This window comes from Thunnus thynnus, chromosome 8, assembly GCF_963924715.1.
Source record: "Thunnus thynnus chromosome 8, fThuThy2.1, whole genome shotgun sequence".
Classification (NCBI taxonomy): domain Eukaryota; kingdom Metazoa; phylum Chordata; class Actinopteri; order Scombriformes; family Scombridae; genus Thunnus; species Thunnus thynnus.
Window position 1 is genome coordinate 18,235,369 of NC_089524.1, and position 26,505 is coordinate 18,261,873.

The 26,505-nt window shown below is 40.4% G+C and overlaps 1 protein-coding gene across 2 annotated transcripts; it reads left to right on the forward strand.

Annotated features, from left to right (window-relative positions):
- The first annotated feature begins 2,916 nt into the window (after nucleotides 1-2,916).
- ccdc50a (coiled-coil domain containing 50a) lies at nucleotides 2,917-24,743 on the forward strand. Of its 2 annotated transcripts, XM_067596881.1 has the most exons (12): nucleotides 2,917-3,238; nucleotides 6,663-6,725; nucleotides 9,459-9,588; nucleotides 11,895-11,985; nucleotides 12,694-12,796; nucleotides 17,201-18,103; nucleotides 18,977-19,128; nucleotides 19,937-19,981; nucleotides 20,392-20,535; nucleotides 20,702-20,784; nucleotides 20,927-21,036; nucleotides 22,430-24,743. In XM_067596881.1, the coding sequence occupies exons 1-12, from the start codon at nucleotides 3,184-3,186 to the stop codon at nucleotides 22,447-22,449; spliced, it is 1,899 nt and encodes a 632-aa protein (XP_067452982.1). In that variant the 5' UTR covers nucleotides 2,917-3,183; the 3' UTR covers nucleotides 22,450-24,743. The 2 variants fall into 2 exon arrangements, with proteins under 2 accessions (XP_067452982.1, XP_067452983.1); XM_067596882.1 differs by lacking the exon at nucleotides 17,201-18,103 and having other exon boundaries at nucleotides 2,932-3,238.
- The last annotated feature ends 1,762 nt before the right edge of the window (nucleotides 24,744-26,505 follow it).

Genomic DNA, 26,505 nt, shown 5'->3' on the forward strand with positions numbered 1-26,505 from the left:
ACATGTCCTAAGTCACCGTAGTCTATTTTTTACATCAAGGAAATCACATCCCATACCTCTGCCAGAGGAGCAGGCATTGTGCTGGTGCAGTAGGGAAATGAGCTGGCTGGCACCTGCTGAATTTGGCTGGTGAGGGTCTCATAAAAGCCCTTGGCCACCTTGCACCCCTTCAGACTTGACTTTGGAGCCTGTTGATATCTTATGTCTCGCATCCAAATACCTTTCACAAATCCATCACTTTAGTCATTCAGCTGTTGATTGTACAGAAGCGCGATGACAGAATGAAGAGGCTAGAAAAGTTGAACAAAATGAAAAAGTTAGGAGAGGGTCTGATTAGGGGTTCTTGGGGATTGATCACCAGTTTGTAGTTTTAGTTATATGAATTAAAATGAAATGTATTGATTAGGGCCCACGAAACAAATATGTGACAAATACGACAAACTAGACATAATTAGCTAGGGAAACTAAAAATATTGTATGCAGGAAAACATTTTTATTGTTGTTTATATCAGGTAAATGTCAGATTATTGGTTATTCGTGCACCGAGGCTTTACTCTATCTCTAAATTATACAGTAATATAGTTCAAAGTCTTTGCAAACATTTGAACGGGTTCAGAGTTTTTATTTATGCAGGGATTGTGTGTGAAGTGTGAGTCAACAGTCATGTTTTTGTTCCCAAGTAACCCACTGCAGCACTAATGAAAGAGGTCAGAGTCACATTGACCCCATATGTCATTGAAAAATAAGCATTTAGATTAGCATTAGGTATGGACACAGTCTGTGGGCGTTTACTAATGGTGTTATTGATTGGCTAGTAAATGGGCCACTAATACCAATAATTGATACACTGTATTGACTAAAAAAAAAAAAGGAAACAGGTGTGTGGCAGGTGTGGTAGACGCCTGCAAGTTGGAATGGCGAACACAAGAGGGAGCAATCACATTAGCATCTAATCAAAATACCAGCTGCTGTCAGATCACGTGATACCTGTGTGTGTGTGTGTGTGTGTGTGTGTGTGTGTGTGTGTGTGTGTGTGTGTGTGTGTGTGTGTGTGTGTGTGTGTGTGTGTGTCATAAGCCACTTTTGGGGACAAATTTCAGTTAATTGGGGACAAATTTCAGTTAATTGGGGACAACTTGTCCAAGTGGGGACAAAAGCTGTGTCTTCAATTGGGAAAAGCAGGTTTTTGGATCAGTGGTTAAGGTTAGGCTAAGGGTTAGGGTTAGAGGTTAGGCAAGTGGTGGTTATGGTTAGGGTTAGGGTAAAGTCTCCCGGAAATGAATGTAAGTCTATATAATGTCCCCAGAAGTGAACAGATGTGTGTGTGTGTGTGTGTGTGTGTGTGTGTGTGTGTGTGTGTGTGTGTGTGTGTGTGTATTTTTTGTTTGTGTAAATGAGAGAGTGAGACAGAGCAAAAAAGAGCACAGAGAAAACCCCATTGTGATACTTTATGTCCTCTTTATTCAAACTACTATCAGGGTGTGTAGCCAGTCTACCCTTTGTCTGTCTCTATATTTTGCTCGGATATCGTCCCCATACAAAAACTCCGGGCATCATCATTCATCTGCATCACACATTTGGCCTAGGGAGGTGTGTTCCCCCTCGCTTCATGGTGAAGACTTCTTGTGGCTGCAGCTGCAGCTGTCTACAGTCACTAAACCTGCATCAAGCCAGACACATGTAGTTAGAAATACCGGAAGTGTGGTAATTTTACCTTCAAAATTAAACCTAAACTTGAAAGAACGACTTGATAAGATTCTTCAAGAGTTTTTGAGTATCCTTGTTTTTAAGATAATGAAATAAAAGTTTGCCTTATATTTATTATTTGTATTATTTGTTATTATTTGTTTTTTTTAGATGCTGTGAATACTCTGATGCTTTCTTGGATCACAATAGAAATAAGTATCAGATGTCTTTGTGTGTTTTATCCTATCTTGTTTTAACAAACTATGTGCATTTTTGTTTCATTAATAACCAAATAAGTCTGATCAACCATCAATCTAATGTTTTTGAATTTACAATTAATACAATTTGAATAATGATAATAATATTAATACTACTACTACTACTACTACTACTGATAATAATAATAATAATAATAATAATTATTATTATTATTATTATAAATACTTTATATTTATTATTTACTTTGCTTTACTTTATATTTACATATTTAACAATCAAAACATAAAAAAATACAATTGTTATTTTTCAATTATTTCAACAGTTAGAAATGTAGAGTTATAAGTTGTACATTAAACCTGAGATGACTCATTGTATAATTGTCTAAATTATCTAAAGCTTGATGTACCATTGATATCTGTCCATTTATCTACTTCAGGGACCAAAATTATCTGCAATGGACCCTCCCAAGGGTCAGGGTGCGGCCCTAAACAGACCAGCTCACACACGTTTACTTAGGTCACTTTTGGGGACATTGCATAGACTAACCAAATTTGTCCCCGAAAGTAGCCTATGACACACACACACACACACACACACACACACACACACACACACACACACACACACACACGTGCCCCGAACAGCCGATCCTACCAACAATAACTGGCTGACATTATTATAATAACTATTGTTATATTTTTATAGTATTATTATATTATTGCTATTACTTGTTTTTGTTTGTTTGTTTTTATTTTAGGGTTTTGTTGTCTAGTTCTTGTGTTGTTTCCTCACTTTATGTCTCTACCTCTGTTTTGTATTTATGCACGCTGCACCAATAAAAACAAATTATATATAGATATAGATATAGACATAGATATAGATATAAATATATAGATAGATAGATACTTTGATATTTTTGGGAACATGTCAAAAGCCAGTATTGTTGTTGGTGACATGGCATTGAGAGTGTTTTATTTCGACATGGGTAACCGGACAGGTTGTGTTATCTGTGTCTAACTTGGCGGTCTGGACGCTCGTAGACAATCTGACTCGCTAGCTTCAGCAGAGGAACTGCCAGGCAATTACAGCAGCGACGTATCGAGAGAGTGTGGCAACCGAAACTAATCAAAAGGGCCGTCCAGCACCTGAACCATCAATCGGGTTTATGAGTTAAGACGATCAATCAACCGGCGGTTAACCTTCGGGAAGAAACGCGGAAGTGTAATTCACCGTCAACGTTTTTTTTTGTGTTTTGTTTGACTTATTATCGGTGACAACATGGCTGAATGTAACGTTAGCATCGACCAGAAAAAACTACCTGGAGTGAAAGAGGGTAACGTCTCTAACATGTTCACTGGTTACATTTGAAGAAAGCTAGCTGTTTAGCATATGTAGCTAATAGGTGACAGTAGTGAGGCTAATGTTTATCGCAGGTGTTTGGTTGTGATGGTGTTTAGCACAGCTTGCTAAGGAGATGCTAGCACGGTAGTCTTAAAGGCTGGAGTCAGTCACACAGCACTGATTTGACTCCTTAGCCGAGGTACGGGATACAGATTATGTATCCCTGTATAAAAACGACTGTTTCCCGGCAAGGTTACAAGTAGAAACACTAGTTTAGAGAGAGAGAGTAAACACACAGCTGGCACATTTGTCTTCCATTCATGTGTCACACATTGTTTGGACTGTGTTGAAATGATTTGTGGGAAGTGGGAACACATTCTTATGGGTATACACAATCTGGCACAACACCAGTGGGGGTAAATCCAGTGCAAATAGGAGACAGGTGACTTTTAAGCGTCATGTTGATCACATGGAGGTGTTTTTTGTATTGCTGGCCTTTTACCTTTTGAACTACACATGTGACATATTCAGTCAGACCACAACCTCTGATGTAGCTATTGAGACACTACTATAAAAGGGACCATCAAGGAAAGAGCTTTTTTTTTTATTTTTTTTTTTAAAAATGCCATTTTAACTGTAATACACACCCAAAACTTTGGCTCCTGTTCCACCTTGTTGCAAAGCTGTGAAGTTGAAAAGCAGGTGGAGAGAGGGGCTCATTATGCTGAAACTGATTTTTGGATGGGATGATGCTGTGGTTTTGTTGGTGTGAAGCAGCTGCTCAGCAGGGTGTTTGTTATTCTGGTCAGCAGAGAGAGAAAGAACATGCATTTCCACAACTTGGCTAGTCTGCAGAGGGAGACTGACTTAGAAAGCTGCTGGAAAAGTTACAATTTCATCCCTCGTGTGATAGAAAAATAGTAAATATTGTGAGCTGGCTGCTCGTACTGTAGCTCACAGATGGACTGAGCTTGCCTTTAGCCTTTTCCCTCTGCACATGAAGCACAGTGGTAACGTTACATCGACAGCTGCTTCAGCGCCTCAGTTTGATTATTGGCCAGTGTTGAGTCTTATAGTCTTTGCACAGTGTTGGGTCATGTTCAGCCCTGAGAGTGTGAAAGATGGTGAGAGAACTGAAACCATAGCTTGCAGCTATAATTTCCTTCTGTCACTTGTTGCTTTCTGTGAAGAGTTGATCCAGTCAAATACTGTATTTTGCAAGATAGAAACTTTTACATGCTATAAAAGGAACAGTCACACAAACCTTAAACTAGTTAAAACTGCTATTGCATACAGTTACTGTATACCAGCCAGATTTCATGGTTAAGAAGATTAAGCATATGGTTGAAAATGGTCAATGTTAATCAAATCCCATACTGGTTTGAGGCAGCGGGGGTTTTGTGGAGGTCTCGCCCTGCTCCTCCCAGCATCTGTTTATCCCAGCCGCCATCCATCCACATCTACGACAATCAGTCTAGACCACTCATCAGTGCGGTGTTTGAGTCCCAGACGTGTTTGTGCCTGTCAATAACATTAGCAAATGATTTATTTTTCATGGCTGTGTCTATCTAATGCACACTAACACATAACTCTTAGTGTTAGTCTGTTGCTGGTTATTAATTTTTTATGTGGATGAAGTAATGTTTGTGAGAGCAGATGATGGGCTCTGAGCCTGGCAGTTTGAGGTTATTGAGTGTGGCTTGGCTCTGTAATGAAAGCGAGGAGGAGAGCATTCAACATAAGATTAGTGTCAAAGAACGGATTCATGTGACTGAATATATATGATATATTTAAATATATGAAAACTTATCAGTAGGGTACAGAAAACAATAGTAGTCAGAGTTAAATTTAAAGTTGAATACGGTCTTTATGCAGTGAATAGATTCACTGCCGACAGCAGAGTGCTGTGTGGCTTCTTGCAGGATGAAATCATGGCTTAATTTGATTCTTCTATATTTGATGATCTGCTGTTTACTGAAGAAAAGTTTCTTACTGTAGGATTTCAAAATGTGTGGTAAACAGATGAGAGTTAAATTCATGTTGACAGAACTTCTATGAAGCAGACGCCACATACATCCTCTGCTATAATGCGTGAATAGCTGAGTCTGTGAGAAAGGTCTGAAATGTCATCTCAGCTTCCTGAACTGGCAACTGTCGGTATTTGACAACTCAAATATTCAAACTGAGACGATCTTAACTGCTTCATCTCTGAGCAGGTCAGATGGATGTGTGGTCTTTCTAACGGGTGTTTCTGAGGAAAACTCCCCTCCTACAATTGTTTCCAGAATGAATGTTTACAGTATGTTGACAGTATCAATAATACTGATACATTCAAATGGAAAGTTTTCTGTACTGAAGTGCAGATTTGCTGTGAAGATATTCATGTAAAATGGGAAATACTTGTGCAGCTTTAACCGTAAAGCTCAGAGCTGGGAAGAGAAGTTGCCATAAAAACTCAACAGCTGTTACTGTGAATCACAGACAAATATGTTTTGTTCATGGGATTAATCCCATCCCAGTGTTTTGTAGTATTTTAGGATAGAGCTTTCAGATAAGTTGCATCAAAATACATAAAAACATTTGTCTCTGCGGGTAGACACACAAATAGTCTTTTAGAGGGAAGCGTTTTACATGTGCTCTCGCCTGCTCATCACATTTTGTCAGCCAGTTTAGGGATTTAAAGTGGCAGCTTGTCAGTAATGAGACTACTTCTCACTTCTTAAGGCCCTCCTGACCTCAAAATACCTTCTTAGAAAAAGCACAGTCGTTATCTAGGATTGCAAATTTAGGCTTTTTTAGTCAGAGGGTGAATGATGCTTCCTCATACACATTTCACTTCACATTTCTTTGCTGACAGAAAGTAACCACAAACCACTGGCCAGATGGACACATTTTTTTTTTTATCAGACCAGTCATCACTGCCTGGCCCAGTTTTTAATCTATTTAAAAGTGTAGATGTTCAATTATTTTTACATGTCTAGTATCATGTAGCATTCGTGAATGCCTTTCATCATTAAACTCACAAGGATATTCCATACATCACTTTTTAAAAGAATATACTGGTAATTGTGTTTTTTTCTTTAATACTTCTTGGTTTATCATATAGAGACCCGCTGAACACAAAAATTAGTTCACAAAACATTGCCTTTACAACACATCTGCTTGTGTGTTCAAGTTAACCCATTAAATTTGCCCACTGTCCTTGATTGTGGGTCATTTTTAAGTTATTTCCTGTTTATGGGCCGGATGTTAAACATTTAACCTCAGACTCTGCCTTAACTTCGTCCTTAATCACCTTCACAGATCAGAGTTTGAATCAACAATAGTCAAAACTCATTTTGAACTTTACTTTCTATGCAAAGTTGTTTAAATATTCTTTCAATTTCAGTTTCTTTCTATGTGTTTCTCTTTTTTAGTATGCCGAGACTTTGCTGTGCTGGAGGACCACAGCCTGGCCTACAACCTCCAGGAACAAGAAAGTAAGAAACATACAGATTAACCATTATTTTATTTTGTTCAAATAAAAGTCCAGCTGCCGTGGATGGGTCCTGAATGAAATGAGTTCAGTAAGTTCATACAGATGGGTCCGTTCCCTTTTCTGGACGGTCTGTTTAAACACTGAAGTCATTCATTGTTATAATGTTTTCTGCATCAGGCCTATTTAGCTGCCATGCTGCATTCTTGGGTCACCTTATGCTTACTTCGCAAAAGGACAAACTATGAAAGATGTTTTTAGAGCGTAGCCGTAAAAAAATGAATGCCGTCCAGTGCTCCACTTTACCCGGAAAATGTATAACAGCGTAAACCGCAGCGTCAGTGGTTGCAGCCTGATTAATCCTTTTTTAAACCCTGCTTTAGCCATGCAGTTAACTGTGTGAATGGCGCAGGATGCAACAACAATACTGTATCGGGGGGCCGGGCTGTGGGTGACAACAGCGGAGCGGTGCATGTGATGTGTCTGGTTCACATTAATTTGTGTGAACTGCAGCTGTAGCACAGAGATGCCCCCGGCTCCCAGATTCTGGATAGAAGTTAGACAGCACAGTCAGCTTAGCAAGAGGTTTTATATGGACCACACTGTGAGATACTATTGTCTTCTCACTGTGTGTGCAGCTATAAAGATAATTTCGTGTTCACGTCATGTGCAAGTGCAAACTCCCAAACTCTTTTATTGTGTATCTTGACATGTCTGTTTCTGTTAGCTGCGTGTTTGTCCCCGCATGCCTCATCAGATTAGCTAGAGCTTTTATGTTTGCTCACATGTGTGTAATTAACCAGCATCGTTTTCACATGACGTGAAAATGCACTTTGGAGACTCACTGTAGAAGGTCTGTTCCCCTGCTGCTGATTTATTTTTTTTAATAACTACACAAAGTTAAATTGTGGAATTTCCATGATTTGAACATGGTTTTATATATTCTTTCTTTTTTTTTTTTTAATCTTTGACCTTCACTGTTATTTTAGCCTTTGCCTACCAAACTAAGTTGAAAGGACATTTTCTGCCAAGAGGTGCTGACAAACACAGGCCCAGACATAACAAGGACTTCCTTTCATCAGACACAAATGAAAAACTGCAGATGGCTAATGGCCACCACACCTCCTCTCATATCCTTCACCTGCACTCGTTCATAGAGAAATGGCAGGAACTAAAGGCTACTGTTTATAGACAGCGCAGGAAATTAGTCACTTACTGTTCAGATTTCTTCAGTGAGTTTTTGTTTTGAAGGAACGGATACATTTAGAGTTGATAGGGGAAACATAACCGCTGTCACTTCTCTCGACCGGACAGTAGTTTTGTTTTTCTACGTTTCCATGACTATGTTACTCTACATCACTGTTAAAGGCTGCATTATGCAACAAGCTCTACAAGAAAGAAGACCAGATGTCACCCATCCATACCCTAAATGCAGATTAGGCTCCGTTTTTAGCTGTGATTAATTTGGTTTTGGCTGGCCCGTCCTTGTCATTAATCCTTTTTAAGGCTTTAGTGATCCATGACCAAGGCTCATCTCCATTTATCGCCACACTAACTGATCTAGTTTCAGCTGGAAAAGAGTTTGTTTCACCTTTGACCCTGAAGGTCACAGGGGAGAATGCTGGTGGATGTAGCCTGGCAGTCCTCTAAATTTGCAGTGTCCCTTTTCTTTCTTTTTTTTTTTTCCTTCTCCTGGATCAGATCAACAGATGTCCATTGCAAAGGGGGCTTTTTAGCACATTCACCTAAAGTTAATGTGAAGTTACAACTGGCTTTTATTTCTATTCAAACTGTCGAGCGTGCAAAACACTGAAGAATCCAATCGTTGCCTGGAGAACGTTTCTTTGAGGCTGCGTTAGTGCTTGCCGTCTTTGTTTCTGGAATGTATTCTCTCTGTTTCATCAAAACTATTTCAGTATACAGCTCCACAGTGATACGTGTGACATATGGATCGTCCAGCTTCTTCCCCCTTATCCCCCTTTTTCTGAATGATATGAGACCTCTTCAAGGTTTGTTGAACGAATGTCACAATGTCCCGTCTGGGTTTATTTTCTGCCCACAGAGATGAATCAATTCTCCTGTTGGAAAACGTGGCAGAGGATAAATGATAGCCTCCTTATCTTGGGTTGTGACATCAGTTTTGCCTTCAAATATTTTTTTTTGAGGTGTTATAAACTTTGACAATTGATCAGCGTCATCCAGGAAAAAAAAAAAAAAAGATCAATGTCAACCCCTTTGCCACAGCTGTGACTCACAGTTTCCTCATTTCATCCCACCAGTCAGAAGGCAGAAACTTTATGGAGCCTCTCACGGGTAAATTGCCAGATGTAATTTGGTCCTTTTCACATGAAAGCTAGAACCAGATCGATAGACAGGTGAAACAGAGCTGAGCGAGCGAGTGAGTGAGTGATGCTGTCCATGCTTACCAAGTGCTGTGAGTGCGTCAGCAGGCAGGATTTATCATCTGTTATGGCCCACAACGTGCCATCACACAACCTTGGAACAGCACCTCAGCTGCGAACATTCATTTCTCAGAGACTAAGAGCGCTCTCTGTTCATCACCAGAGACTGAACAGTCTGCGTCCTCAATGTTTGTTACCCTCTAAACAACACCCATGCTCCTCAGAAAGAAATACATCAAGAAAGTGTGGATCTGTAAATAAACTTTATCATTCATCTACTGTAATTCCTCATCAGTAGTGCAGTAAGAGCAGCGCTTATGTGTTTGTGTCTACAGTTGAGAGCCACTTGGCATCCAACGTCCATAAGAGCCGTCTGGTGCAGCAGGACCTGCAGGTGGCCAAGAAGCTGCAGGAGGAGGAGGATAAGATCGCCAAGGTCCAGAGCAAGAAGCAGTTCTGTGACATGTGGGTGTCTCTCACACATCGACACATTCACGCTTTGTATTTGTTTTTACTGTATCAAAGCAAATCTCCACTGGGAGAGATAGAAAATACAACCACATACGCAAGAGTTGTAAGACAAAAGAAGGCTACTTAGAAGGAAAAGAGAGGATTTCTTTTCACATTGAATCTATTATGGCTGCCTGATTTTTCTGGTAAAAATTTAAATCTAATTTAATAAACTGGATCAGGTCATTGCATACATGAAAGATAAATTACATGAGATTGATTATACACTTGAAAATGTCTGTTTTCCCTCAAAGATAAAGACAAGTCATCAGTATAGTAATAATAGCTTTGTATCATTTTCATTGTTGACAGCACATGTTTCTGATTAGTGTAATTGAGGGTAATTACTCTCAAAACCTAAAGCTAAGACAGATTTTTGCTTTTCCAGTGATGTGATCCAGCAGTCAGGCCATAGATGTCTCTGAATTGATCCAGTGTTCACTGTAGGTTTAACCCTTTTATTGTTGTACATTAGTAGTTGTACATCATGTCTTGCATTCATTACCAGCAGGGCTGCAACTAAGGATCATTTTCATTACCAATTTATCTGTTGATTATTTTAATTGATTAGTCGTTAGTAGTTGGCGATTAATGTTCTGTCGATTGACTACTCGTTACTGCTCTAATTACCAGAAGTAAGTGTGTTTACGTTCTTTTTATGCTCTCTGGAAATTGCTTTGCTAGTTAGGTCAGAAATGCAATGTTTTTCTGATTATTGAAGAGGAGACCATTACTGAGTCATATGTTCATTATACATCACAAGTCATTGTCTTCACATTTTTCACTGGCTTTCTGATAAACAGCAGCTATTACTCTACAGAGAATGGCTTCGCTGGATCAGATACAAAATGTGTCCAGCTTTACTGAAAATGAGATTGAGATAGTCTTCAATTTCAAATATGTTGCAGCCCAAGCTAACCAAACACAGTCCTTGTGGTCGCCATGTGGTTGCTCTGTAGCCCAGGCCCAGCAATTAAAATTTTAGAGGTGCACGTTGGCTCCAGCGGCACATCCAGAAGCCTAAAGCAGAAGCATAAATCCAGCTTCAGTGACATCTTCTAAACATAGCCAAGCGTTCTGTTGCCTCTGCCTCAGTCTAGATCAGGGGCTGCAACAGAAGCCTGCAAAAAGGTCTAAAATCCCTCTCTCCGCTCTGCAATATTTTATTAAAATAAAATTGCTGACACGCAGCTCAGTGAGATCACTGTTTCAAACACACACCCCCACATATAGAAAGCCCCAGTCGTGGGATCACATCCCCGAGGAGAGGCCAGATGCTCCACCATCGGTGCTCGCAGGCCAATGCTGCCTGCCATGCTGGGAGCTCACACTGCCATCTTCTTTGCACTTGCCAATGCCACTTCATATACACCCACCCTGACATTTGACTAAACACACACACACATTCACACACACACACACAGGGGAATAGAGCATCAGTATGTAGTGATGAAACCGTTGCAGTCTGTTTACTCGCCAGCTGAAGTCCTCCTGAGCTGTCGGCTGCTGGGGTCAAACACAGGAGAAGTGCATGTTAGTTAAGCTGCTCTTCCCGTACTTACAGTAAAGCATTTCTCATATATCTGCACACAAAGAGGAACAATCTTTGCATACCAGCCCTCCGGGCAGATGGTGTTGTCAAAGTCACATTTCTTAAAGATTTAAGGGAACCAAAACAAGCTGTTGAGATCGACATCATGGCAGGCGAGGATATTTCTGCTCCTGCCTGAAGCACGCGCGCGCTATCTCTCACAACATGCTGGATGATAATTTCAAAGCTGGTCACTTGGTGTGTTCACTGCTCTGTGTTCCTCCAATGCAGCATGATTATTTCAATTGTTTGTTGCATGTGGAAATGTAAGTAAATGTATGAAAACAGAAGACTATGAATGACGGGTTCACAATTTTTCAAGTCTGTCTTAAAACAACAGTCAGGTGCCCAAATGAACATTGAAATAAGTTTTTACACGTTTACATGATTTGCAAATATGTACCTTTCCTCACAGTAGAAGGAATTCAAATTTGTGAATGTGTGTAAAGAGTATGTACACATCCCTTCATGCTAAGAGACATTCAAACATTTTTGAATCATCCACATCCTTGTATGATTCCAAAATTACCAATCGACCATTGTTTATTAGAGATTGGCTCCTTACAGTGAAGCCATTTCCAGTTGTTTATCTGTTTATTAATGTTAATTAATGTTCTCCAACTCCCTCTCCATATCCACCTGAACACACATGAACACACGGAAACTTCAGCGAGCGTCAAGATAATGAGATAGCCCAGGAGATTCAGGAACAACTGGTCCGACAGGCTGAACAACAGCGGCAGCAGGAAGAGAAGGATGCGGTAGGAAACACATGCGCGCACACACACAGACACACACACACACGTACACACTCTCAGACATTTATGCCCATTCAAGCATGACGTCGGTTACATCCACCTGTCAATGACTGACTGCTAGTATCAATGTACTGTAACAGGTGGGCCATTCCAGTTGAATAATGGCCTTGTTTGTGCCTCCTCGTAGTGATCTGGCTTGTATTTTTGTTATCTCAAATATTTTGTTTATAACTTGCGTAAAGAGCTGACTGTTCTGATGCTACAGTACACTCAAGAATATTTTCGTAAATGTTGTTGGTGTAGTAGTTTTTTTCACATTCTCAGGCAGCATATATGGCTTAAAGAGTGTCCTCCAACTTCTGTTTAACTGTCTTATCATAATATCTCAGATGCAACTGATCATTTTTGACTCCAACCTGGAGGGAGTCACGGCTCTTGTGCTCCATATGAAAAATATGAAAAAAAGTACTAATTTGACTAGAGCACATATGTGTACTGAATTGATTTTGCTGAAACATCGGGGAACAATTCATCTCACCACTGTAACCTCACATGTTTGAAACGGCACCGACTGACAAAAGAAGAAAGTACAACTACAGCTCAAAACAAAGTGACATATTTGTTACAAATCAGCCCAAACTGTTTAGAAAAAAAAAATATATATATAATCCTGTGAGACAACATGTTTACTGTTGCCTTGTCTGTTTGTAGGCCATAGCGCGTAAGCTGCAGGAGAAGGAGATGAAAGAGGAAAGGAGGAGACAGAAGCATCTGGAAGCAAACTTTGAGGAGGAGTACTTTGAGGATCAAGGAGGTGAGGGGAGCACCACTGGTTCATGTTAATGTGACTGCTTGTGTGTATGCAGTCTGTATATCTGCATGTGTGTGTGTGTGTTTCTCTATCCATGTGAGCTTGTGTATGTGCGTGAGGACATGGGAGAACATGTCTTTTTCTTTTCCCGTAGACTTGTTTTTTTTTCACCTCTGGGTATGTGAGGGTGTGCTTTTGATGCAGCACAGCGCTGAAGATTGTTGCTGACTCGAGGCTAAGATTTTGGAATGCGTTTATAAGCACATAATTAACCTTGAAGGGAGGCTTGCATGTTCCTACGGAGCAATAATCTGTAATTTCATTTCCATTCAAGAGCAAACCCCACTGTAAATGGGTTTAACAGTGCTCCAGTTTGAAGACACAGCATGAATTTGCTAGATATCTGAAAGGTAGGCAGAACGTGGGAAAGGGATCTCGGTTTTTCAATATGAGAAATGTGACTGCTGCTGAAATGTTGCCGTTATCTGACAGTAACGTGGCTTGCTCTGAATGCAGTGCTCGAGACACAGATGGGAGTTTGAGTGGAGGAGAGAAGTATATTTCACAGCGCTCCTTTTTAATGTTCCCTCCTGACTCATAAAAGTTCAGCTCTTTTTTCCTCCAGCTGTCTCAGCCTGCCGAATCTAATCTGACAGATGACAGAAGGAAATCAGGCTCAGTTCATTTTAATACAGCGAAAACAACTTTGTGTTGTTTTTTTTTTCTCATTTCTAGCACTCGGTTCTTCTTGGTGATTGACAAATATTCACCAAAGACACCTTAATACTTCCGCTTAATCTCCACTGCTATAGTGCTTATTTTATCTGCTTACAATGTTTGGGATACTGAAATTTTAACTTATTCCACTTATTGTGCTTTGTGGTATGTGTGTGTGATCTAAACATGAGATGTAAAACAGGAGAGAGGAAACATAGAGAGGCTGTGGTTTGAAAGGTACTCAGCCTCTGTTTAGACACAGACGCTGACCTCTTTGTTGACATAATCCGGGCTGAGCAAGTGTCTCCACCTGTCAGCCTGTCTGTCCTGTTGTGTCTGTAAGGACTGCCTGCCGCTTCACCTTTCCTAAAGATGTCACTCATGACAGGTGGCCGGGATGAAGCCACTTCCTGGCTGACTGTGCCGCTCTGCCCTGCTCTCTTTATACTAGAATATTTTGCGCCACTGCCAGACTCACTGTGTTTGTTGTACAGCGTTGTAAGTTAAGTAACTACTCAACTGTAATGTCCCTGCTGTGTGTGCGCGCGCTTGTGTGTGTGTATGTAAACAACTGTGGTGGCGTGAGTGAGCACACAGTAAAACAAAGACTCAGCTCCTTTGCCTGCATATAATACTGTAAGGGAATGACGTCACAGTGTGTAACTAGAGAGATGTTATGCAGGTTACAAGATCATGAGGATGCTCAGAGATGTCTAGTTTTGAGATTTGATCTCTGAGCTTTTTCACCATCTTCTGCTCGTGTGTGAAGTGATCTCTTCGACACAGAATGTTCGATCCCTAGGGATGAGTATCGTTAGGATTTTATTACTACTACTCTTATCTATACTCCTTATCGGTTTGCTTCTTTATTGATACTCTTATCGGTTCTTTTTCATTACTAAATAATTGCTTTTTAAAATATATTATTTTAAAAATGTATTCTGTATTAGGATGTATTTATATTTTAGATTTAACTAAATGTTTCTAGAGCAGCGACAGTAATGTTTACAACAGCAAAGTCATAATAAACTATAAAAAAAATCTTACTGGCAACAAATTTAAAATGTCTATAAAGTAAATAATATTCCTGAAAGACTGAAGAACACAGACATCAGTCAGTATCATTGATCCCGCTCCCTCTGCTGCTGATGTGATTCAGTCTTCAATAATTTAGCCCCGGGGCTTGTTTAATACCGGGTTTTGGTACCCAACCCTGCCCATCCCACATGTATACACACACACACACATATTCACATGTCTGTTATATCATATGTCTTTTTCTCAGGGTGTGTAATTGGCTGCTCCTCACAGGAAATTCTGGCTGTGTTTGTCTTAATCCGGTGGATCACAGTTGGACACAAACCAGCACGGGGACAGTACCTGTCTCCATTTGACAGATAAATGACGGGCAAAAAAGGGTGATGGAAAGTGGTACTTAAATGGAGATGGGACAGAAGTGAGAAAGCACTTTACTTTAGAGCACAGAGCAGGTAGAAGTCCCCTTTGGTCAAAGTTTGAAAGACAAAGTCAGATGTGAAACAGCCGGTTAGATACCTGGAATTCCATTGAGCTGACTCATAGTACAGACACTTCTGCTGTGTGCTTTTTCACTAATCTGTTTTCATTCAAACTTTTGTCAGTTGCACAGGGAACTCCCAGCAGGATGGTTTTCTTAGTAGAGATGAACATGTTGTTCTCTTTTTTTTCCCCTTTTGAGCTCTGTTTATGATGTGGTACTTGCTAATTTGTCATGATGGGTGCCACGTAGTGATTTTCAGCTGTGTCCATCAAACAACACACAAGATGTTCAAGGGTGTTAAAGCACATATTGTGTGTTAAGTACATCACAATCAAAAGTTTTAAGTGTTTAAAGTCTTAACATTAATGTTTAGGATCATTCTGCATTTCCATTACTGTCTTTAATTTTGCCTCCAAACATGTTTCTCCACTGACTCTCAGCTCACTCTATTTAATATTCTTAAGTTAATAACCACACCTGGTTGTAACTAATACTTGTCCACTCTTTAAGACTATAGTATGAAGCTTGTCTTACAGTGTTTCCCCATTTTACTTTAAACAGCAGCACTGCTAAATGATGAACACCACCACTGAATTTTCACAAACCACATGCACTTTCTCCGCTTCAAGCAGCTAAACTGGACCTAGTGGTGAGCAAACGGGAACTGGTGTCATTGCCGCAGCTTCTGCTCTCTGTCCTCTCCTCTGCTCCCTGTGTCGGTGTTTGACCGAGGGCAGGGCTCAGCTCCTCCTCACAAACACACACACGGAGGCCGAGGTGGAGACAGTGAACCTTTTTAAGTGCAGTAAAACTTTTGCGAGTGAAAAGCCCATTTGTATTTTATCAAACCACCGATTCAAAAAGCATAAACATGAAGAAAAGCAATATTTTCAACTGCTTTGGTCACAGTCTCCCAGAGCTGCTGCTCTGCTAAACATGCTGCTCATACTATGCATCTGTGTAGACATTGTCAAACTTGTCTCGAGCACTCCTACAGTTTTGCGACACTGTTTAGACGTGCCTAAAAAAACACGTTGCACTTATCTACACTGTATAGGGACAAACATGAGTCATTTCCGCCGAGCCATTATGCCAGATATTATAATACATGACTATTGTGGTACAAACATTTACCTGCCAGTGTGGTGGATAGCCTTCTGAGATTTACTCACCAAACAGAAAATCTGCCAACATTTGGTGCCAAGCGGATGTTAATTTCAGACCCTGTAGGCAGGTATAGGTAGACAGGCCAGTCAGCCATCCATTACAGACATGGACTTATTACAGGCATGCAACAGCCAAAGATATCAGATTTTTGTCTTTTTATTGTCAGAGCATTTGATTTATTGATTGCTGTCGGGATGTGAATGACTTATAGCGACTGATGTCTGTGTTCTTCATCTTTCTAAACTTCACTCAGTATTTTCATGTCAGAAATATGATTTATTTTTATTGACGTGTTATTTTTGTTTCCATTCAAATATTGCTGTTGTAAACATTACTGTTGCTGCTCTGGAAACAATATTTAGTTATATTTAAAATATAAATCAATTTGTAATCCTTTTGTGGAATTGGGATTTCTTCAGGAAACAGTGCTTACTTCATCAGTGAGCATGTTTATCTTCACTTCTTGCTAATGTCTGAGTGTACTGTGAAAAACTTTAACCAGTGGGGTTTTTTGGGGTTATTTTTTTGATAAATACTGAAAGGTCCAAAATGATTTGAAAAAGCATTGTTTTTAGCCAAATAACATCAAATTTTCTTCCCAAACCTGATCTATGTTGACATTTATTACAACTACAGCTATCTGGGCCTCCAGAATCCTTCTGGTGCCAGAAGTTCCCATAAATTATCACACATGGCTCAATGAACATGAATAAACCTGGAAACATTCCAAAGTACTTCTAAGTTATTTCACTGCTGGTGTGCGTAAATACTGGTCCTGGCAATGTGGGCTCTGCGGGCGCACAACAGCACTGCTGCTGGAAAAAAAATGCTAGGGGAAACACTGTTCACCATCACTCTCCTCACAGGTGCTATGACTAACTCAGTGCTTACTAACCACCTCAGCTCATATCATTCCTGTGTGTTATTTCTCACATCTCCATGCTCTCATCAACCATCGTCATTCTCAACGCCGCCCTCCTGCCGCCCTCTCTCCTTCATCTCAGCTGCAAGAAAGCCACTCGACTTGGACAAACATACCCGTCACAAATCTAGTTCTAGTTCCCCAGGCCGATATGATGTGTATGCTCCAGCGAGCTCGCATCGTGATTACTCCCCAGATTACAGCTCAGTTGAGCCAAAAAGAAGCAGGTACCCCAAACAGGACCCAGCAGCGCCCCACAGCCACTCCAGATACCCTGAGCACTACCTAGTGGCAGAGGGAGGGCGGAGCAGGCATGCAGATCCATACCCAGAACACCTGCTGCCCTCCAGAGGCAAACATGGAGACAGGTACCCAAATTATGAACCCACAGAGACTGGCAGAGCCAGGGGCCTTCAGGGGGACGACACAGAGAGAGTGGTAAGGAGGAAAGAGAGACCAGCCAGACCACCTGAGCCAGAGATCCTCATAGAGAGAGACAAGGCATGGGTCAGAGAGAGGGACAGGAAACATGACAGAGACAGGGGCAGAGACCTGGAATTGGAGAGGCAATTGGGAAAAGACCAAAGGAGGGACAGGGAGCAGGACCTCAGGGGGGCGAGAGGAGGAAGAAAAGACAGAGAAAGATCCAGAGATAGAGGACAGAGCAGGGACATACACAGAGTGAGAGACAGGCAGAGACAGAAAGATGAACGAGTGAGAACCAGGAGCAGGGACAGAGGACTGGATGAGGATTTCTCGGAGCGTATGCCAAGGGAGGGCAGGTCATCCTGGGAGGAGGAAGAGGATCACGGTGAGAGGGAGATGAGGGCCAGGGGCCGGCAGCGTGTCCACTCCGGTCCCGAAGAGGTGTTTTACGAGCACAGGAGCTACGAAGGGAGAGGGGACACCAGGGAGTTCTGGGACCCTCAGCAGGGGGAGGGTCCCGGCAGGGAACGCAGTCATACTCACCCCAACGGAGAGACAGGTACCCCCCCCCCCCCCGAGATCTCCCTCTGGGCTCTGCGGGGGCGTTTGTGTGGTGTGCTGGAGCTGCTTTTTCGGCAATCTCAGGTGGTGGGTTTATCTAACATCGCAATCACTAATGAAGACGCTCAATTTTCTCTGTTCTCATGAGGACGACGACGATTTCACAGTAATTTCCGATGACTTGATGTGATTTCGATTTTGATGCTTGAAGTGATTGGATTTGTTTCTGTTGTGCTGTGGGGTTTTGCTGTGGCTCATTTTTGTGTTGACTGCTGTGTTATTGAATTGAGTGAGGAAATGATTACACTGACACTGAAATGTTTGCTGTGATTTTCTAGTAGAATAGCTCCATAGATGACGTAAAAAATTGCACATTCATAAAGGGCTTCAGGGCTGCTGAGCTGGGTGTGATTCTACTGTCCTACCTTATCTCAAAGCTGTCAAAGGCATTAAACAGATTAAAGTGATAAACACCAGTGGACAAGCACTGCAGCCCTTTATGTTGCCTTATAGCTTAAATCCAGCTGCAGTTGTATCTACCGTAGTGCTGAAACGATTCAAAGATTAATCGATCAGTTGACAGAAAATTATTCAATGATTATTTTATTCATTTATTTTGTCATTTAATGCCAAAAAGAAATTATGGCTCCAGTCTCTCAAATGATGATTTGCTGATCTTTTTTGTTATATCATGTAAATTGTAAATTGATTCTCTTTGGTTTTGGACTGTTGATCGGACAAAATAATTCGAAGACGTGGTCTTGAACTCCAGTTGTAATTTTTCACAATTGTCTGATATCTTAAAGACTTGAAAAATTACCATTAGTTGTAGCCATAATCTATTGTTAATATAATGTGGTGACACCCGCAGGACGAATTGTGCACAGAGTGAGTGGAGCAGTAGTAGCAGAAACTGAGTATGGAGTCAACGAGGCCACCAAAGGGCTGACGAAGCTGGATCTCCGTGAGCAGGAGCTGAAGGACATGGAGGTAGCCAGGAGAATGCAGGAGGAGGAAGTCAAGGTGAAGAAGGAAACCAGGAATTATTTTATTTATCTGAGCATTATAAAAGGTGAACAGTCAGGTGCAAGATTAAAACATAATCAGACAACCAAAAAACACAACTCTGTTACGCTGCCAAGTTATGGTGAGAGATGCCAAAACTTGTGACTGTGTATTATATAAGTGCAGACATTAATACCTGGTAATACGGCCAAGACTGACCTCAAGCACTTAAACTTCCGTATTGCTGAAGGCCACAAAGAGCAAGAGCTGCATAATAACTTCCAGCTTCTGTATTATGCTCGAATGTCTGTTTTACAAAGTCCGATATTAAGCCAACAATAAATTCAATACCAAAAAGTCAGTGTATAATAAGTCTGATATCAAAATTATGTCCCAGTATAAAAAGTACAAAATCAGTTCATCAAACAATTCAATTTTGAATGGTTTTAAATTATGGATTGAGGCTTTTGGGCAAAAAAAGAAAAAGAAAATGTGTAAGCACCTTTGGTTTAAATGATGATTTATATCGTGTGTCCACTTTCACTTTGGCATCCTTAAATAAACAGCAGAATTGCACCATAGAGTTTCTTTAACTAAAGCTCTTCTGTGCCTACTTTAATATTTGGAAATAATATGGAGGAAACATTGAAAAAGCACAATCTGATGTAGCCATCTATGATGTAAATGACTAGAAACCCGAGGAAAAAAACAAACCGAAAGCACTCAGTCCCAGACAGTCAGTCATTTCCCATGTTATGTTATATAATGGAACAATGTGCTCCACATCGTGAAAAAATGTGACTTTTTAATTGTCTTTTGGTTTCAGGCGAGCAAGGGCCATGTGCGTGCAGCTCAAGTGGCGCAGGATGAGGTGAGTGGGCATGGAGTCTGGAAACTTTTCTTATACTGTCTGTCCTCTTTTTTTAAAATCCTTTCATTTCCATGCTCAGCCAATTGAATCTGCTTTATTGTCATATAACCCTGAATATATAAAACCATGTCTGAACTTACCTCTTTCTGGCCAAAGATTATGTAAAAAGAAATAATCTACTATTGTGCAAGTGGTGTTATAGTTATTAAAGTCTCTTTTAAAATGTGTCCATGAACAAGGTGTTTTCAGACCTTTTTATCCTTGAGTAGAAGTAAAGGTGACAGTCGAAATGCAGTATAGAAATGTGCCTTGACCTGAAATGCAGTCAATGTGTCGCCCACGCATCACACCTTGAAGGATATGGAGATCTCTCTGCGGTTGTGGATGTGTCTGATGTCTCGCTCTGGCAGGAAATCGCTCGACTGCTGATGGAACAAGAGAAAAAGGAGTACAGGAAGAATCGAGAACGGGAGAAAGAGAAGGAACGAGAGAGGGAGAGGTTGGCTATGGAGAGGATGGCAATGGAAAGGAGGCGGCCAGAGGGAGACTACAGGGTAATTTTTCCATAACCGTACTCATTTGACTTATTTCTTAAAGTCGTGCTTTGGGGGGGAATTATTTTTGCACGGTACAACTTTTTTTTTTTCTTTCCATAAAAGTATATTTCCACTGTGGTATAAGAACTGTAATTTAATGAGCCATAATTTTATTGGTTTACAGCCGAATTCGGAGGAAGTTGTCCGGCCCCGAACACGAGATGAATATGAATACCAGAGGCAGAGGAACCACAACAAGCCTGTCAGGTAAAAAAAAAAACCAAAATAAAACAAAATTCCACCAAATATTCCCAGTCAGCCAAGAAGCAGAAACTCAATCATTTCATTATTTTTCGTTCTGTTTTCTTCTTTTTTTTTTTCCCTCTGTCTGTCACCTCTACTGTCTCAGGCCTCCTCAGCCTCGCACACATGACTATGAGAATGTGAACGCCGGCTACGGCCACTCAGACCACCATATTCCCCCTCGTGCTCCCACCAGACCTGAGGCTGCTTACAAAGGTATGATCTCCATGTTAGAGATGTGCCGGTGTGCTGTTTTTACTCTATACTGTGGTTACCGCCAACCATTTCTATTACTATGATTATTGCTGTTTTCAGAGGCTACCGTTAACACAAAACAGCTCAACAGTGTGCAGCATTTTTTGGTTCTTTCACAGCTAGCAACACCCAAAACAAATCAAAATATGCATAGAATCTAAGAGAAAGCGAAAGTGAGCTGCATTTATAATAATTTCCATTAACCATCTTAAACTTTGAACTGCCAGCTTGCTTTGTGTGTAGTGTTGTTTAGCACACTTGCAGAATACAACAATATACAGTTCTCTGTTCAGTTTTTGCAGTTTGATTAGATCCAAGGTGATCATGGTGTAAAGTAATTTCACTATGTTTTAGCACTAATGGTAGTATTTCAGAAAAGTTTAATGGTGTGACATTTTTGGCCACAATAACCATAGCATGCAAGTGTAATACTGGCACCTCCCTAGTAGAGGTGGAGCCAAATACGGTTTTCAGAAAAGCACAAATAGTGGGTTTTTACGAATATTTATTTCATACAAATATTTTTAAAATGATTTGTTTTCAAGAAGGAAAAAAAAAAAAATTAAATAACAGTGCGCAGGTTGGGACTTACATTGTTTTCTGCCCCTGTATCATTGGTGTATAAACAGCTGCAGATCTCTATCTGGCAGAGCGGAGGTTCAGCTGAGTGGTCAGTGCAGATGTTTGTGGTTTGAAACCCGGTGTGGGAACTCTCCCTCTCAAAACAGTTTATTGAAGAATGCTTACTTTAACACTTTAATATCCTAAAACTAGAAGTGTAATATATAAACAAGAGCAGGATTTTTTTTCTTTTATTCAAATACAAATAATTTTGCTGCCTCAACTAATACAGATGCAAATACAAATACTGGGCTCTCTGCACATCCCTGCTCCCTGGTCAATATACCAGCTGCAGGTTTAAGTTTAGCTTAAAACAGAATGATCAGCTCACACAACCCCTCCTATAATGTATGTGATAAGATCGTGTACATACCTCTGCTTAAATTCACACATAGGTCATCTGTATATATTATATCTTCTGCTTTTTATAATTAGTGAGTTGACAGTAGAGAGATGACAGGAAATGATGAGAGAGAGAGATAGGCAAGGACATGCAACCACGTACCCCGGCTGAACTCGAAACTGAGACATTGTGGTTCATGGTGGACACCCTGGGGAGCGATTTATTTTGAGCATAAACTGTCATTGTTTCACATAACTAGAAGAGCAGTAAGCATGAAAAGCAGAAACCAGCCAGCAGAACCACATAGAAAAGAAGAAAAGTGCAGTACAAATGCAAATACTGATGTATCAAACTCTTGATGGATCTCTGTGTCTCTTCCATCTTTTCCAGGTGCCTATTACAAGCGGTGACTCAGGCTCTCAACCGTGTCCAGACATGCCGTCAGTCCTCCTGTGTCCCCTCTTTTATTTATCTTTTTGTTTTCAACCATTCACACTCTATTGACCAAAAGCTTTGGGACAAGCTAATGAGTTGGCAATGGGATTTTTTAAAAAATACCCTCCGAAGTTGTGCGTGAGTGCTGGAACCACACTCATCTTTTTCTTTTTTCTTTTTTTTTTTTTTTCTTTTTGTAAATTGTGATTAATCACCATTATTTCTTTTAACTGACACAACATCAAGACAAGCCAAAAGAGCAGCCTTGTGACATTAACTCCCTCAATTCTTCTTCAAAGCTGTTGAAACAGAGGACGCGGCTCCTCTCTCGCTGTGGTCATCATGTGCTGATGTTCGTCCCATCACAAGGGCTCAAGGCCTCTGCTGGATATAACCATGCAATCTCAAATCCCTCATGACTCTCTCTTCATGGGATGTGCCTGTTTGGTTCAACATGGCTGCTACAGTGTCTTAGATACCAACATGGCAGCTGCTTTGTTACACCCGTGCTGCAGTTTTTCTTCTCCCGTCATGCTGTTCAACGAGGCTGCACAGGCCCTTTACATGTGCCACACATGGCGTATGAGTCCGGAGGGGTACGTCTCTGTTGCTGTATTCACACAAAACATAAACATGAGCCTTTATCAAGATGCTGGTAATTTTGGCTTTGACATGTTTACCACCCTGTGATGATCCATGGACCTTTAAACTGGCTGTAGGCTGCGTTTTTTGTTGTTTTTTTTGCTTGAAAGGGGCACTTTTTAACCCCATTGCTCTTAACATGAAATAGGAAGGATGATACTCTGTGTATGACTCACTGTTTATATGTGCATGCTTACTGAAAGTGTCCAACTGTGTACATGCATTTCAGCTCTATATCAAATTATCTGGCTCCCTCTTTATCACAAAGGGCTAAAGCCACAAAAAGCCAATAATTATCTCTTTTTGAATGAGTAAAATATGTGTTAGCTAATATACTGCTGTACAATATATCACATTTCTGACACGTTTTCATATCAGCTTGTCATTTATAAACCAAAACTGGTAGCCATTTTGTGCGAAGCCCATAAAAGTACCAAAATGAAATGCATGTACATTGCTTGTTTGTGTCCATCCTGAATTCATGCTTGTGCTAATGGCACATACATTGTGCGATTGAATATTTGCTCTTGTTTTATTTAAATGTAAATATCTTTTTTTTTTTTTTTTTTTTTTTTTATACTTGTGCTACCAAATCATGTTCCCTATTGTGGAAAACACAAGATTCTGTCCAGTCCCTTGTACTGTGTTTCCCCCTAGTTATCTTCGTTTAGAAAGGGAGCCTTATATTTTATTTTTATACAATATTTTCCTCAGATTGTTTCCTCAATTTTCATTTTCCTAGGCTTTCCCGCTGTCACTTCCAGTCCTCCTCTCATTGTCTCAACCTCAAAGGCTGACTTCACTTCCTGCCTGCAGAAAAAGAAAAGACTCCCACAATAGAAGTGCATCTGGATGGAGGGAAATTCATTGAGAAAACTGACATAAAATATATATTACTGCTCAAAGGGACCTATTTTAGTGTTTTTACTGCTCCGTAATTTGTAATTTTCGTCTCATAATGAATAAGGATAGTGTGCAGTGGAAAATCTAGGAGCACATTCAAGCCCTTGAGTTAACTGGTTGACTTCAGTGCTACTTCCAAGTCCTCACATTGTAATAAATGATACTGAAATCATAAATCAGCCTTCAAAAAACAAAAAAATTGTAGTTTTCTTTACCCAAGTGTGAGATGTATGTTTGTATTGCTGATGACAGACATTCAGGTGTTATTGAATTTATAATATGTGCTAGTTGCTGGTGACAGAACGGGATATGTGCCATATGTTGAATTTTTTTTTCAGGGAAAAGCTTAAAATTGTTGTGGTTGTAGCAGAGCTGCCACACCCACCAATGTAGGACTCCTAATTTATTCTTTGACAAGAGCACCACCATGTGGACATGTCGACAATTGGAGGGGAAAAAAATGTACAAAATGGATCTGATCAGGATGCGTCTTTGATTGTGTATTTGTGGATGTTGTGCATCACTTTGGAGTCGTGTGTTGTCTACATCAAACATGTGTTACGGTTTTAATTTTCTTTAATCCGGGGCTTGTATGCAATCGACCAATCGTAAATCAACACATCTGTGTTGGAACATGCTGTAACAGAATTTTTTTTAAGTAAAATGAATTAACAAGTTGCTTTTACCTATTGCATCTCAAAATGTAATAAACTGTATCAGCATTTCTGGTGTTCATGACTCATTCATGAAGCTGCAGTTAGGCCACTGAAACACTTGATGCTACTCATTGCTTTGGAGTACCATCAAACCATTACAACACACAGGTTCAGACCTCAAATGCCCTTGAGAAAAATGCCTGTGGGGTTCCTTAAGCAATTGGGTTTTTTTTTTTTATCACACTTTACCCTCATTGCCAGAATGTCACCTAACCACAAAGGTGACACATCGTCTACCTGTAGTACAGGTTTTAAGCTTCCACAGATCGACAAAAACTGCCCACAGCATCCAGGAAAAGACGTCTCATCTTCAGCTCTGTTGAAACCTGGGTGGAGAAAATCTGCATTGCAAAAGTGACAAAATACATTTGCATTTTAAATTGTGGTGTTAGCTGGAACCCTGGTGTGTGTCACATTTGTCTTGAGTAATGTGTCACTCGCCTTGTTACCAGTATTGTTGCACGTAATTCACACACAATCATCCTGCTGTCCCTCAGCAAAACCAAATGAAAGGGAAACCAGTTTGAACTATGCGCAGGCCTCCAGCTGTTTGTGTATACAAATATTAACTATCCAAGAGGAAAGACCATTGATTGACAAGAAAACTTTGCTAAAAATGACGGCACTGGCTACTATGTGTCCTATAGAAACAGTAGTACAAGCATTTATTTTTCATATTTATTTAAACTGGTACATGTCATAAAATTAAATACATTAAGATGATTTGCAACATTTTAGATGGGTTTTTATTTTTAAAAACACACAAATACTTTCATACTGGACTAATTCTTTATGTTTTTACTCATATCTATAACTCAATCATAAGCTTAGTCTGTTCATTGTGCAACAGTTTCCTTGTGTGCATAAGAAACACAATGGCGGGTAGTCTTTGAATCTTTTATTGTTGGCATTTTTAATAAATCATGCAGCAGTCAAGGAAAATACAGAGTTACACCCAACACCTGAGCTGCGTGGAGCTGGTTCACCAACATACCTGACATACTGATGGTTCGTCTGCATGTGGTAACACCACTGCCATGCCCTCAGTTGGGATATGTCACAACCAAACTACTGGAAGCTTCACCTCCATAACCAGAAAAGTGGCTGCTGTGGTTGCTGCTGCTGGGAGATTAAAAAGTTTCCACATTAGACAGAATATCAGCTTTCCTCAAAGTGGCTTTAGTGTCTGGTGAAAGCTAAAATGCTCTTCAGATGAGACCTGCTTAGATATTTGAAACACTGATAGGTTGATTAAATCTAACTGCAGTTTGGCTGGTTGTTTGTCATTTCCAATGCTGTGAGTAATTCTGCGATTATGCAGATTTAAGATATGCTTTCCAATCCAGGTCATCTGAGCTCAGAAGTGTTCCCATCCATCTGGATACGGAAATAATGTTTTAACTACATGAATATGTCACATTTTTAGTAGCAGAATTCAATTTTGCATCACAGCTGGAAATGTTCAGCCAATCTTTGAAGAGCTGCCCAACAAAAGTCCATCCGAAACTTGGTCGTGCAAATTCCTGTTTGGGCTTGGATGCACATTACACACACGACCAGAAACAATGACTGAAATTTTTGAGCACAGAAATTCCCAGGCAAAGTTTCCAGCTGTGCGGGTAACAGAACTGCTGTGAGATAATCCTGTGAAGAAGAAACAGAGTTACAGTTAATGTGAGGGTGGAAATATGTGTCAGTGGCACATCATTGATCGAGCTCTTCTTATAGCTACTTGCTGAAACACAAAATACAAATAATACAGAAGCTCAC